We start from the raw sequence: 15939 nt of genomic DNA, 5'->3' as shown, positions 1-15939 counted from the left end.
GTCTCGTTTTGCAAGCCCATTATGGGTTCGGCCAGGCCCACAATGGGGCTGCCGGGTGGTGAGGGACGGGGCCCGACATATCTGAACGGACCACCGCTACATGGTTGTTATAAAACTTCTTTAACTGGACTGGAACCAATTGTCAATAGTCTTGCTTCATTATGGATCCAATGAAAATCTCAATTCTTTGATCTGCTTTTTCAATTTACCATACATTAGACAGTAATACTCATAGATCTAGACTATACTCAATGGCAGATAATCAGATAACTCCCAGTGAAACTTATTCAAAATATAGATGTAACCATTATATTTAGATCAAGTAATGTCATAAAACAAAATATGACAGATAAGTGGATTCTGTTTTAATAGAAGATTAGATTAGGACATTTGTTTTTGACTGTGAAAATATATCAAAATGATTAATGTTAAACAGTACACTATCATCTGTCTTGACTACATAAATAAGTTAAGGACTATGGTAATTAAGAAAACTTTATGCAAAACTTTTTCAGCCATTGAATAGAATTTAAATTTCTTCAATAGAAAACATGTAGGCTTACATGCTAATTCTCTAAATAAAAATGATGATACCAGATATGCTATTTGTAACCAGATATGCTATTTGTAACCTTTAACTGTAGTTCAAAATAATATATATTTCACAAACAATGATTCTTGCTATTGTTACTCATTGAATTTCTTTTGTACCCATTGATCAGAGACTTTCCAACAAAGCTCAAACAACATCATATAGACACTTCCATGATTGAGACACAGTTTCTGTAATTTTGTCCTCTATTTATCTTCTGATCTATTCACATATATCATTAGGTTCCACACAATGAATAACAATCCAGTAATTAATTTTGGCAAGTACTTGCTAAGTGGCATCTTCTTTAATAGTATGCATTTTTTTTTTTAATATTTGATGCAAAGAGCTTAAAAATTAAATCTATAATCAGAGGCAATAGCTTCTCTTTATGAGAGAACTGTGATTATATCCTTTAAAATAATTTCCTTAGAAGTTAAAGAAGTTTATCTAAAAACAGATAAATCTACAAAACCAAGAAATCTAATCATCCTAACAATATATAAATATAATGTAATTTAAATATATAATCTTTTCCAATGAATAAAATGGAAAACAATGAATTTACATCAAATAACTTTTATATAATTTCTTAAATATAAAATATCAAACAATTACTTGACATTACTATTGATAAAGTAAAAAATGTTTTAGCAAAATTTTCAAAATAGTAATAAACATACTTGTTCTGTGAGAGTTGCATCCTTTTCTAAAAACTGAACTACACAATAAGCCAACTGCAAAAAATAATTTATTTTTTAATTCATTNCCCGCAGAAATCAATCTAAAAATACACAGTACTAATTTGTAATGTCTTACAAATTATTATTATTATCATTATTATTATTGTTATTATTAACTACTAACATAATTTATTTCACATCTAAAAAGATTTCTAAACATTTCTACAAATTTATCTAAACAGTTTGCAATCAATCAATCAAGTATAATCTCCCTACTAAATTTTGGATGGATGACTATTAAATCTGTAGGGAAGCTGACTGGATTACAGGCAAATTCTGGTTGGCAACAAGCATAGCCTCTGTTGTCTATTTTGGTTAATAACTCCTGTACCAGTGCATCGAGCACCATAGTATGCATCGGACTCAGAGACTCAATCTCCGGTTGTGTTGTGGCACAGTTTAACTGTACGAATTAATTAGTTATTGGCCCAAATAGTTATTCTTGTTATTCAATTGGTCTTTGGGCTCAGATTTCTTAAATTCTTTGGACCAGGATTTGAAGGAGATATGGCATCTGGACTTTTTTGATTATTTATTTTAATTTCATTATTAATTTAATCTAATTACCTGAATAGTAATTCATATACAGTAGAGCATCGATTATCTGAAACAATTCAGGACTGGGATTGTTCGGATAACTGATCATTTACAAAAAAATATATTAAACACAAAACTGTACTGTGTATAATTTGCATCACACGTCTTACAAATACATACCTCACATAATGTAATACATTAAACTAGGCCTAGAGTTCAGTTTGGCAGGGAGGGAAAGAGTGCTGCAACGCTACAGCCCTAGTGGAAATTTGAATTTGCTGACTGGAACGCTTTTGGTTAACCGTTGTTTCAGTTGATTGGTATTCAGATAATCAATGCTGTACTGTATATTCCTTCTGACTCCTTACAATAAATTTTAATTAGAAAAAAAGACCTCTGTATATCACCCACAAGTTATCTATGTTTAAAAGTCTATTTAAAAGCAGGTGCAAGTTATGTGAAGATCCAAAGTTTATCTGTCAATTTTGACTCACAATTATGAACTCATCTAACAGTTTTCCTTTTGTTTAAACTTACCAAAGGCATTTTTAAATATGTGAAATATTCTTGTGTACCTCAAGCAACTCTCCAGTAGGTGCAATTTTTCCTAAAACTACCAAAAGATATGTATGTCATCCTTAGTTCTCTCTTGTCTTTTTCTGTGTATCAGTCTATGCAATCCTGACAATATTGAACATGCTTACTTGAACTTTTATCTTAAAAACTGATAAATTGCCATCTCTATATAATGACTCTCAGAGAACAATTTATAAGCCAATTCTCAATTTTAATGTATGTTAGTTCTTTATAGCAAATAAAGAACTTACTTGCTGTAAAAAACTAAGACATCCACTCTCAACTCATGTCACTACAAATTATGAATATTAAAACTTTTTTCTATTTAACTGTTCAAGCTTATTTTATTTTTTAAATAATAATAATAAATTTATTAATATGTTGATGAACTGTGTCCTATACTCACTGATACCAATGATTAGTGATGTTTATGTACTATTGGTGTATATATGTCTGTATTTAAAAGTTTCCTGGCTATTTGATGTGTTTAGTATTGGTGTAGTCTGTATTATGATGTATATGCTGTTAGTATTTTCTGCTGTAATGTATGTGGTATGATACCTGTGGAAAAAATTATAAGCACAATACATACTTGATCTATTCACTACAAGAACTTTATTTTGTGGATAATTCAAAGTATTTAATAATTTCTTTCAGTGGATGTATTTTGTATGTTATGGGTGTTTGGTACAGCTATGTCTATAATGTAAGTGATTTTGTTTAAAAATTCGAAAGAAATCCATTAAAAATTTTGTATATATATATATATATTGAATTGACCAGAAAGTCAGTGCAGTTTATGCTGCCTGTTTACATGTTAAAATTTTAGCTATTTCAGTAACTGTCATTTTAGTTACAAAAATAATCATGAGTTATTTTATAAATATAAAAAGTTAACTGATCATTAATATTTTACATTTTAAAAATTCTTTAAGAAATATACAATTATTGTTACCTTCCTAAAATTTCAAGTAATTCTCCAACTCCATTTAAATGTTCAGTTTCATATATAAACCTGAAAATATATAATTTTTTTTATTTAAGTCATAAGTAATTCAAATCACCCAAATATAAATGCTCAAATTTGTCTGTCTTTCAAACACTATCAATTGAAAAAGGTTTACTTGTAAATAAGCAAAAGCACTTTTATTTATTCATTTTTTGAATAAAACTCATTTAGCATTCATTATAAATTATGTAAAATTGTTTTCTGTTTGTTAAATATGTATAAGAGCTATTAGAATAACAAAACAAAAACAAACAAACTACTAAAGTTGAAGTTATCAAAAGTATTTAATCAGAAATGTTTTCAATCTTGATTTAAATCATCTTCAGTTAATTCAGAATACACAGATTAGAACTGTTTTGAATTTAAAAATTACAAATTTAAATAAAAAAGCAATAAAATTAAAAAAATATATATATAAATGTACTAATAATAATAATTAAAAGGTTTGGATATATATATATATACAGTACAAAGAAATGATGCAAAGTTTCATAGACTTTCATGAGAGTTATTAGACCTTGTTGCCTTCAAAATAGTCCCTTCCACTTATACAATACCCAGCAGTTCTTCCATTTTTGAAAGCACTCTTGAAATTCTTCTTCTGGAGTAGTGTGTAATTATGCCAATAAATTTATTTTGGTTTACATTTAATTTACATTTAAATTACATTTTCAGTGAACTCAAAATGTTAATACTGCAATGGTGTTTTCGGCTTTGAGAACAAAAACAAATCTGCTGACATGATTTCATTTGCAAAAAACTCATGAATCAATAATGACAAATGTGTGCTGATGTGTTATTGTGGTAAAAACATCAATTTCTTCCTTCACAAATCAGTCCTCCATTTTCTTTTTTTTATCATCTCATTGCCTCATTCTTATAGATGTTTCTTCATCAGACAATCTGATGATGAAGAAACTGATTACTTACTGACAGTCTGATTATTTTTGTCGTTTTAAACACCATATAGTGTAAATACACGAACACTAGGCAATCTTCATTTTAAATTTATTCAATTTTTAGTTGCCTAGTGTTCATGTATTTACACTATATGGTGTTAAAAATGACAAAAATAATCACCGACACGGTTTCAAGAACGTAAAAGAAAATGATATCACCTTCACTACTGACTGTCTTGATATGGGCTTTTTTGTTTTGAGACTGTATTGTGATGGTGGTGGTAAGGTCCATTGTGAAGATTGAATTTTTTTACTCAACATCATACCCCTAAACTCACATCTTGTCTTCAATGATTTCATTCTTTAAAAACTTAGCAAAGCTGTTTGCGCAGCCTAGTTCTTGATAATTTCAACCCATTTTTCCTTTTTCTCTTTAGTCAGCAAACATGACACAAACATGGTGAATCAGCTCTACTAAGATAATGAGACAAAAATTAGTCCAAAAGTAATTATCAGTGAATGATTAATTACTGCCCAATACTGAACCAAATTTTTCATGAGTTTTGAGGTTACATATAATTTAATATTGAAATATATATAATATTTTTATAAATAATTTTATAAAAATTTTTGAAAATATCATTATTTCTTTGCATCAAATTGTAAAGTAAAAGTAAGGCACACAAAAATGTTGTTTTAGAAAACTTTTTGATATGAAATTCATTGGTTTAAAACAGGGCTACAATATCAAAAATTTTTAGGAATCTTTATACTACTCCATATTATACTATAGAAAATTTACCAACTTTATTTGCCAAATGCAACATGGTTAAAAAAACATTAAAATCTGAAAAATCAATATAAATGATCCTAAATCACATACAAAAATTACAAAAACAATTTTCCTTAGTTATCTAACACATTGTGATATAAATACAGCTTTTATTCAAATAAAAACTATCCTCAAATAGCATTCACATCTACTATTCGAGAATTTCTAAAAACTTGGAGAAGTAATGTACATTTATTTATTTAACAAACAAACTTTAATAGGAAATGAAATATGTAAAATGTACAATATACAATAGGAATATTTTTTAATAATTTTATTATTTGTACATATAAAGTAACACTCACTATAAAGACACCAGTTGCCACTCCAAGTATAATTTGTTTTAAAAATTAAACTCATATAAATAAATATATAAATACTATATTAATTAATAGCACATCAATTGGTTTGTGCAAAAGAAATAACAACCATCCTCAAATAGCAACCAGAGAGGAAACTATGCAGTTTAAAATAGTAGCTGTAGCTATTATTCAAATAAAACCAGTACTACTGAATTTTTTTTAAATTAATTTTTGTGGAAAATTCAACTTTGAAAATGATTTTAAAATGTTGTTTTAAATTATTTGAGTAAATTAAAGCAAAAATGCAACTTCTAAACTTATAGGTACAGTAGAGCATTGATTATCTGAATATCAATCAACTGAAACGTCAATTAACCAATAAAGAAAATGAAAGCTTTCCAGTCGGCAAATTTAAATTTCTGCTAGTGCTGTGGCACTGCAACCTTTCGCTATGTCTTGGGCTACTCCAATATTATTTTTGCTGGTGTGCATGTTTTAGCTGGCAGCACTGGCATGACCATGAGAGGGTACTTAAGGACATGCCAGGATTTGAACAAATTACAACACAGAATAGGTTAATATATTTTTTCATACATAATCAGTTATCTGAAAAATTGATTTTCCGAACAACCCAGTCCCAGTTGATTCGGATAACCGATGCTCTACTGTATGTTTATATCACAGTATCATATGCTACAAAAAAATAACTATTCTTTTAGTGCAATGTCCTTAAAGAGAAAAAAATCTCACAGACATCAATAAAAAACAGCTCTAAATGGCAACATTTTCAAACAATTATCTTGCACTGTACATTATAGTATAAACAGAATGATGATTACACTGTAATATTAATTTTTGACATTTAATTCAAATGCATTAATAATCTAATATTGTTTTACAATAATTAAATGGATTAATACAAGGAAAGGAATTCCATTATTTTTGGAAATCTTTGTATTAAACTCCTACATACCAAAAAAATTACCAATTTGATTCACCTATGCAATACAGCTAAAGAAAATGAATTGCCTAAACATTAACTAAAGTGAGTATTTTTATTTAATCATATTTCACAATTGTAGAAAATGTTTTTTATTTAAATTATCTGGCATATTATGATATAAATATAATAATTAATAAAGTTAATATTTTTTCTGCACTGATAACTTCACACTACTATTAAACAAAGGAAAAAACTATCCTAAAAAAAGATAAAAATATTCATTTCTAACTCAGTACTGTATTGGCTAGATATTATCACCCGATTATAATTTTTTTAACAATTGTTTTCAGACTTTATATTACTCTACAATATACTATAAAAAAATTGCTGACATAATTTGCCAAATGTAACAAAGTTAAAAAAATAAAGATTCCTAAAAATGTTTTGAAATTGAAGCCCTGTTTTAAACTAGTGAAATCATTTTTTGAAAACTTTAAAAAAAATTTTTCATTTGAATTTCATATCAAAATTTTTTTTAATATACATATTGTGCACCTCATTTTTCCCAATAACAACATATTTTTTATTTTGCAATTTGATGCAAAGAAACAGTGATACTTTGAAAAATTAAAAAAATGATATTTTCATGAATAACCTCAAATCTCATGAAAAATTTGTTCTAATATTGGGCAATAATTAATCGTTCACTGATAACTTCTTTTGGGCCAATTTTTATCTCATTATCTCACTGGGACTAATTCACCATTCTTATCCTGCTATGGCCTTTGGATGCAGCCTGATACAGCTTCAAAGTTTCCAAAATTCTCATGTCACATGTGCTTTTCAATATGCCAGCTTTTGCAGCTATATCTTGCAGTGTCAAACAACAATTTAAGCAGATAATTTCACAAACTTCACAGATGTGTTAATCATCAGTTGATGTCAATGGTTGTTCAGAACACTAGTCATCTTGAAGACATTTATTTGTTCCTCATCAAAACACTTGTACCACTCATATTTTGAGTTCAGCTCATGCATTTACATCAACATTTCAAATAATTCTGTATAATGGAGTTTTCACCTAATTTAAACAAACCTTCACAGACACACAAATACAACTTATAAAAATTAGACACTGTAAAAGCAATAAAATATCTGGAACCACACACAACTTCATTCTGGTCTATATAGCACACAGTCTAAACAAAACAGCAAAAAGCAGTATCAGTTGACTTGTGAATATCAGTGGTATGGCACAATCTGTTATCTAGTAGATTTCTTGTGCTTTCACATTGACAAGCTAGTTTAAAAGTTTATAAACTTTTTGGACAAATTTCATACACACATATTCCAATTAGTGCCAGGAAACATTATTTCATTATAGTGTTTTTGCATGTGAAAATACTATTTATTGAAAATTCTTCTTCTCTTCTCTTATTGACAGAATAAATATAATTAAATAATTTACACTATATTTATATCTGAATCATACTAATAAAGAATTTACAATTCCATTAAACTATAACTTCTATAGCTTACCTTAGAAATATATTATTGATTTGTTTTCTAATAAATGCTCTTAAACCAAGAAATTTGCCATAAATCCTATGTAAAACAGTTTTTAAAAAATCTCTTTCCCTTGGGTCTTCACTATCAAATAAATCTAATAACTGTAATCATATTTAAATAAATTATTATTATAAAAAAATATTCTTTTATCATCATAAATACTTTTCAAAGTAATGTAATAAAATTTAGTTATAAACCTGTAAAACAAATTTCTGGTCAATCACTTTTTTCCCAATAGTGGGTTGAAAATCTGGAGACTCAAGAAATCTAAGAAAATATTCATACACTAGCTATAAGAAAAAAGAAATTATTAGTTCATAAATATTTAAAATATAGAGATAACTAATACAAGTAAAAATTGTTATACAAATATATTGGAATCCCATTTATCCAGATCTCATTATTCTGGATTTTCAGTTTATTTGGATTATAAAACACAATCCCTAACTCAGAAGTATGAAAGTTAGATATAAAGAAAACCTATAAACATGGAAAAATCAAAGAACCCCTAAATACATTCTTGCCTAAATATATATTGCAGCTTGCAAGAATAGACTTGATTTCCATGAATTGTCATATGATGTTCATTATTATGCATTCATAAGACCTATGTGTTCTTTGAGTTTACTTAATATCTGACTAAATGTTTTCTAATCTTTTAAGATTTTCAATTATAAAAAAATTGTTACTTTCCTGTTAAATAAAAATATTGAGCTTCTCATGGCAGTTGATGTGTTAATATATTTATCATTTGTAATCTCAGGGGTTATTATTCAATCAACACCTACAGCTACTATTGTTTCACTGAGTTTCAGTCACCTTTAACCTTTTGCAAAGTAAAGAAAATACAATGAAAATGACATCTAAAAGAAAGAAAGTGGTTGTTATGATGAAGAAATTAAAAATATAAAATAAAATGTATATAAACTGTGTTATATTGTTAATGAATTTTTTGAGTTATCCAGAATTTTGGTCATCCAGATTGACCCAGTCCTATTTGAGCCAGATAAATTGGATTCCACTATATTAATCAATTTTAATTAATTTAAAATTTCTGAAAATTTGAATATTTTAATATTGATATACGTACATAACATACAAAACTCTGAGTTAACTATTATTTACTATATAAGTATTATTATTATTAATATTAATTTTCCAGGTAATCTAAGAAATACACTTGGGAGTATAATATTGTTAAAAGAAAGACATTTTGAAAAGGACCTATGACTAAAAAATGTCTACTTTAGATCCTGCCAAAAAAATATAAATTTTTTTTAATATTTTTAAACTAAGATGTTTCCTTTAATTAAAAAAATTCATCTTGTACTTAAGCTTTAATAAATTTTGTATAACTTCAATATCCATCATTTTATTAATTTAAAAAAATCCCAATTATTTAGATGTAATCCAAGGTATGCTCCATGCAAATATTAACTTGCAGTTCAAATAATTTAATAACTTTAAATATAATAAAAATGAAATAACAAATTTTAACAATTAAGTTATAATCATTAATTCATTTACAAATGCATTTATAGAAATTTTTAAAATAATTTTATCTTTTTGGTTTTATTTCAAACTTACTTAATATGGGGTCTATTAATTCCAAAAAAGAAGCATCTAAATGAAAGTAGTCCATTTTTTTTAATTTGAAAACCAAATTGTATTTTTCAAATTATATCACAAGCCAGAAAATGTGAAATATAAGACATTTTAGCTCTTTAAACAAATAAAAAATAGTTAACTAATCAACATTTTAATAGAAACACTAAGCACTAAGGTTTTACAAAGGATTTACAGATTAATACCTGAAATTGAACCTAAATTCAAACTTGACCCAGATTGAGTAATCAATTTTTAATGATCAATGGTTCTTACAAATTAAAAAAATTTGTTATATAGAAATTTAACTTCATTACTTAGAAGCAACTTAACGTATATTTTTGGCTGAAAGAGCAGGTACAATGCAAAAATTCATTATATGGAGAAATTCACTACGTAGAAGTTCATAATATGGAAGTTTTATTGTAATTATATATTCAATATAAATACATTTATAAGTAAATAATACCATGTTTGGTTTCACTAAATTAATAAACCAACATTATGTAGTACAAAAAATATTAGTACTTTAACATCTAAAATTGCAAAATTCTATACAAATTGAAATATAAATTAAATATTACATACATTCTAAAAGAAACTACAGTCGGCCCCCCTATAAGATAGAGATACGTTCCAATTTATTAGGAATCCGATTTCTTACAAGTCGTTCCAATCACAGCCCGACACGTGTCAAGTTTACGGACTACGGCTGATTGAAAGGTTTTCTTCCATAAAATTAATCGATTCTACACTAATCCGACTCAACATTTCCAAAATACGTATATTTTTTCGTAGTTTTATAGGAATCGTAATTATAGGGACCGTAATTATAGGGGGGTCGACTGTATACTACAAAATTAATACAGCTTATAAAATATTATGCACCATGACCTTTCATCCATTGAATGTTTATATTTAATCTGTAATCTACTATAATTTGGTATATAATTAATGCTTATTTATATTTTCAAACTTTCTTCACAATTTTTTTAGAAAAAAGCTAGCATGTAAATATTGATAAAAATGAAAATTTGGCCACTTATAATACTGATACATGAAATTAAATCATTAACAAAAAACTATGTATTACTTGTAAATGCGGCCAAGATGCTTCTAATGTGGGATCATCCTCTTCAGGATCAAAATCTGGATTTTCACTTGGTGGCAAGGTACGAAAAAGATTACAAGATATCTGAAATTCCAAAAATTCACTTAATAAATATTTTATAATAATAATAATAATATTAAAATGATTTATAAAATTATAAATTAATTACAAAGAGTTCTGTTAAATCACATCAGTAATAATTTGCTGAAATTGATTGAAAATGCCGAGCAAAAATTTAATTACAAACTTAAGAAAAAATAGTCCAATTTCTAATATCAAACATATTCACAACATAAATTCCAGCATCAAAAGATTTTCTCCAATTAAAACAGAAAAGAGTACAATAAAACTATTATTTTGTAATACAATTCTCAAACACAACACAAAAGAATGAAATAAAACTGTATTCTTTTGCATTGTATCTTAGAAAAGAATGCAATGAAATAAAATTTTTTTCCTAATTAGAGATTTCACTGTATTCTTTTATGTTTTAGTAATTATGAAATTAAACAGTTGACATTATTAAAATATTAATGTTATTATATATTAAATTATTATTATAAATAAGCAATCAATTTATTAGAAAATAAAAAATATTATTTAAAAAAAATATAAAACTTGAATTATAAAATTTCAAAGATTAATTTATTTACATTTGCTAATTAATTAATGCTATAAAGCATTCATCTATGTAATCAAAAGTTTGGAATGTTAATGATAAAATATATTTGTGCGCTTCAGGCTTTATTATTATGATCGCTTTTAATACTTCAGGTTTTATTCATTATTCATCTATTGAATATTTTTAATTATGAAAGGTCTTTCAAAATCAGAATTTGTAATATTTCAAATGTAAATAATTTAAATGTAGATTTTGTATAATTTACTTAAAAATTAAACTGCTTTATTTACATTTTGTATGAACTACAGTTCATAACTCAAAAATATAGATTGTAATAAATAAAGTTTTTGAAAATAATGAACTGAATAATACAATTTCAAAAACACAAATATATATGACGTTTAAATAAAGGTAAAGCTAAAATTTTTAAAAAGGTATCAGATATAACAGGATTTATCTGAAATTGTGTTTCATTTGAATGAAATCTCAAAATATTAAACTTTAAATGATATTTAATATACAGTGCTGAAAAGTTACTGTGCAGTGGAAAGTTGTTTTACAACAGATATTACAGTTTTTCCTACAGAAATGCTGGAAATGTCCTCAGAGACCTAAAAATCCAATGTATTTGAAGTCCAGAAACTTTGCATAATCTCTCAAGAATCTGGTATGCTATCAGCAAAAAAGTTTTGTGAGAACATTTAACATTTGTGATTTGACCAGAACATTTGTGAGCAAACCAGAGCTAAAACCAGAACATTTGTGAGCAAGAAATAATGGCATCTACTTGCAACTGTTATATAACTTACAAGTCTTGTATACAATGCTATACATATAACTTTAATGTCAATACAAATTTCTCGAACACACTATACAAAAACTCCCATCAACCTATTTACTCAAAGTAGCTTTTCCAGAGTTTATATCTTTATTATGCTAGTGCTTTCATTTTCATAGTTTTTAAAAATGTTCTTCTAACTTTAGAAAGTGGCCAATCATTTCTCTCTCAAAAAGCAACTGACTGGGCTAAGAAAGATATCCTGTATTGTCTGTTTAGTATAAGATAATTTGCAAAATTTGAAAAATAACTATGCTAATTCTATATCTATTTTGCAGATACTGCATGCATTATAAAAATTCAATTGATGTAAGCTTACATGCAAATAATTCTGACAAAACCTAAAAAAACTAAACTTATATATAAACATAAATAATAATTTTTCAATATTTTGTGTTTTTAGACTTAACAGATAAAGAAGTAGACAACCTCTGAATTGTCAAAAGTTATTGACTAATAACACAAAATCAATAGAATCGGAAATGAATCCTATTACTGAATATACAGAAGCCAGAAGAACTGAACTATTATCGCAAACAGGTGAGGAAATTAAATTTAAATTCCTCGCTAGAACTATTATCTATGAAATCTTGAGACATCTCAACAGCAGACTTATGGCTTAAATGATTGACCTAATAACCACCAGTAATGATAAATTGGTGGGACAGTTTTCACTAATTTGAGAAGAAATTAACATTGTTCAAAATGAAATAAAAGATTTTAAAAAGTAATTACAATTGGCTTAAAAACAAAATTTATAAATATAAAAAGTTAACTGATCATTAATATTTTACATTTTAAAAATTCTTTAAGAAATATACAATTATTGTTACCTTCCTAAAATTTCAAGTAATTCTCCAACTCCATTTAAATGTTCAGTTTCATATATAAACCTGAAAATATATAATTTTTTTTATTTAAGTCATAAGTAATTCAAATCACCCAAATATAAATGCTCAAATTTGTCTGTCTTTCAAACACTATCAATTGAAAAAGGTTTACTTGTAAATAAGCAAAAGCACTTTTATTTATTCATTTTTTGAATAAAACTCATTTAGCATTCATTATAAATTATGTAAAATTGTTTTCTGTTTGTTAAATATGTATAAGAGCTATTAGAATAACAAAACAAAAACAAACAAACTACTAAAGTTGAAGTTATCAAAAGTATTTAATCAGAAATGTTTTCAATCTTGATTTAAATCATCTTCAGTTAATTCAGAATACACAGATTAGANAAATGTAATATTCATTTGTTCTTACCGATTCCTTTGAAATTTTGACACAACACTGTATTCGAATACGCACGTGTTTTTATATAATATACATGTCGAAATTCCCTCACTGGGGGGAGATGGACAGGATTAAGGCTTACCGTAAAGAACTCTGCTTCTATTTACACTATTTTAGATGCGGTTTTTTGTGTTTTTAATTGTGTTTTAATAGGGTATGTCAACAGAATATGAGGTATACACTAAAAAGGGAATTTTTGATATTCCCCCAAGGGGGAGAGAGACAGGATTAAGGCTTACCGTGAAGAACTTGGCTTCTATTATACTATTTTAGATGTGGTTTTTTGCATTTTTGATTGCATTTTAATAGGGTACGTCAAGAGAATGTACACTAAGAAAGGATTTTTCGAAAAATCCCCCCCCACAGGGGAAGTGTTAAACATTTTTAATAGATACATTTTGAGTTACAACAACACATGGCAGGGTCTGCTAGTTATAAATAAAAATAATACTCTAGTTTGGTCAACAGTACAAAGTTTACATAGAAAAGATTCTGAAAATCAACCTCATAGATTTTTCAACCTGGTCACTCTACTTCAAAAGATTTACTACCATTAATAATTTACCTATTATAGAGAATTTGAATCCGGAAAATGAAATTTTAGCTCTTTCAATTACTTACGAAGAATTGAACATTTAATCAACAAAATGAAACCAAAATCATCTCCAGGTATTGATTTGATTACTGTTAAATTCCTAAAATTGCTATCACTGTCAGGAAAACAAATCTTGCTTGAACTATTTAATTCATTCTATAGTACATCAAAATTATCCGGAATCTTGGAATATAGTTAAACTGCTTATGATCTGTAAAAAAGGAGACAGGAAAGATCCAAGAAACTACCATCCAATAGCACTACTACTGACAATAAGAAAATGTCTTACTACAATATTAGCAATATGATTTCAGTGATGGATTGTGGAAAAAAACTTGGACTCAAAATTTCAATTTGCATTTATTAAAACTAAAGGAACCGAAATGGCTATATACTTTCTAACATCAATAGTACAAATTTATTTAATAAAAAAAAAAAATATATATATATACAGCTTTTATTGATATCTCTAAAGCATTTGATTCTGTTCACATCCCAACTTTAGTAAATAAACTAAGAATATAAAGTACGGAAAAAAATTTTCTGATACAATAGCAAAATTATTTTCCTCATATAAAATTAACATTGTTCAAGGCAACCAAACATTCCAAGATTTAACTATAAACCACAGAATACTTCAAAGAGAACCATTATCACCATATTTAATTTCTACATAAATGATATGGATAAATTATTTCTGAATGATACTGAAGGAATTCAGATTTCTGGACAAACCTACCACTATATTCTACATACTGATGACTTAGTATTACTAGCTCCAACAAGAATGACCTTACAATGTAAAATTAATACAGTAAATAATTACTTGAATTCTTTATATCTAATGATCAATGTGCCTAAATCTAAAATAATTATATTTAGAAACAACATAAATCTGTCTAATCAAGAGAAATCAATCATTCTTCTTAAATGGCCAAACTCTTCTCTTAGTAAATGATATAAAATACTATCAGGCATAACATTTAACTGGAATTGTAATTTTCAACTGCACTTGAAAAGTCTCACTACAAAAATAAATACTTTAATAAACAATGCTATTTATTTATGCTCATCATTAAAAATTACAAATTTAAAACTACAAATGAAATTATTTAAAACCTTAATAATACCATCAATCTATTACAGTAGCCCTATATGAGCATTTGATCTGTTATATGACTTAGAAAAATTCCACATCATTTTGTTACGAAAATTATTAAAAATAGAAAGAACAGTTCCAGGATATGCATTAAGAGCTGAAACAAACAGATATCAACTATTTCCATTTTAATTAAAGAGACTAATCAGATTTTACTATTGACTAAAAAATACTAATGATGATAACATTAGATTTCTCCATCAAGTAATGCTATATCAGACCAATGACTTAAGAAATAAATATCCATGGCAGTATAAATTCAATAAATTACTACAAACATTCAGAATTTCAGGTAAAGTATTTGATCACTCAGAAACTGACTGGCAATATGATTATACTAGGGTTTCTCAGTTCCTGGTTTTTTGCTTGTCCCGGGATTCTGGGATAAAAGTGAACTGTTTCTCCGGGATCCCGGGACAAAATTAATTATTTTTAAGATATACAAAATATCATGAAATCAAATGATATAATTATTTTTCATTTTTTAAAGTAATTTAATACGTTCTGTAACCTCCAAAATCATATTAATAATGCTGTGTAAGATATATAATAAAAATTACCTTTGAATTACATAGAAATTTTCACAAATAGAAAAAATTTATTAAAGTTTGCTGGAAACTGCATACAACAACAACAAAAAAAAAATGCTTTGAATTGAGTTAAAAATTAAAAAAAATTAATTTAGATCAAACTTCTAACTTAAAAGGTAATTTT

At 26.6% G+C, this 15939-nt stretch overlaps 1 protein-coding gene across 1 annotated transcript in view; it reads right to left on the bottom strand.

Annotated features, from left to right (window-relative positions):
• Positions 1-3234: 3234 nt before the first annotated feature.
• LOC111631503 (serine/threonine-protein phosphatase 2A 56 kDa regulatory subunit epsilon isoform-like) overlaps positions 3235-15939 on the bottom strand; it is a 44876-nt gene continuing 32171 nt past the window's right edge. Inside the window, exons 3-6 of the mRNA XM_023375758.1 lie at positions 10701-10802; positions 8200-8292; positions 7973-8103; positions 3235-3463 (exon numbers count right to left, since the gene is read on the bottom strand). Of these exons, the coding sequence (XP_023231526.1) occupies positions 3400-3463; positions 7973-8103; positions 8200-8292; positions 10701-10802 (390 nt within the window). The 3' untranslated portion in view covers positions 3235-3399. The remainder of the gene's footprint in view (positions 3464-7972; positions 8104-8199; positions 8293-10700; positions 10803-15939) is intronic.

Source organism: Centruroides sculpturatus, unplaced genomic scaffold (genome assembly GCF_000671375.1).
Source record: "Centruroides sculpturatus isolate CEXI.00-Female unplaced genomic scaffold, Cexi_2.0 scaffold692, whole genome shotgun sequence".
Classification (NCBI taxonomy): Eukaryota; Metazoa; Arthropoda; class Arachnida; order Scorpiones; family Buthidae; genus Centruroides; species Centruroides sculpturatus.
The sequence above is the reverse complement of the archived record's forward strand: the minus strand, read 5'-3'. Positions and strand labels throughout refer to the sequence as shown.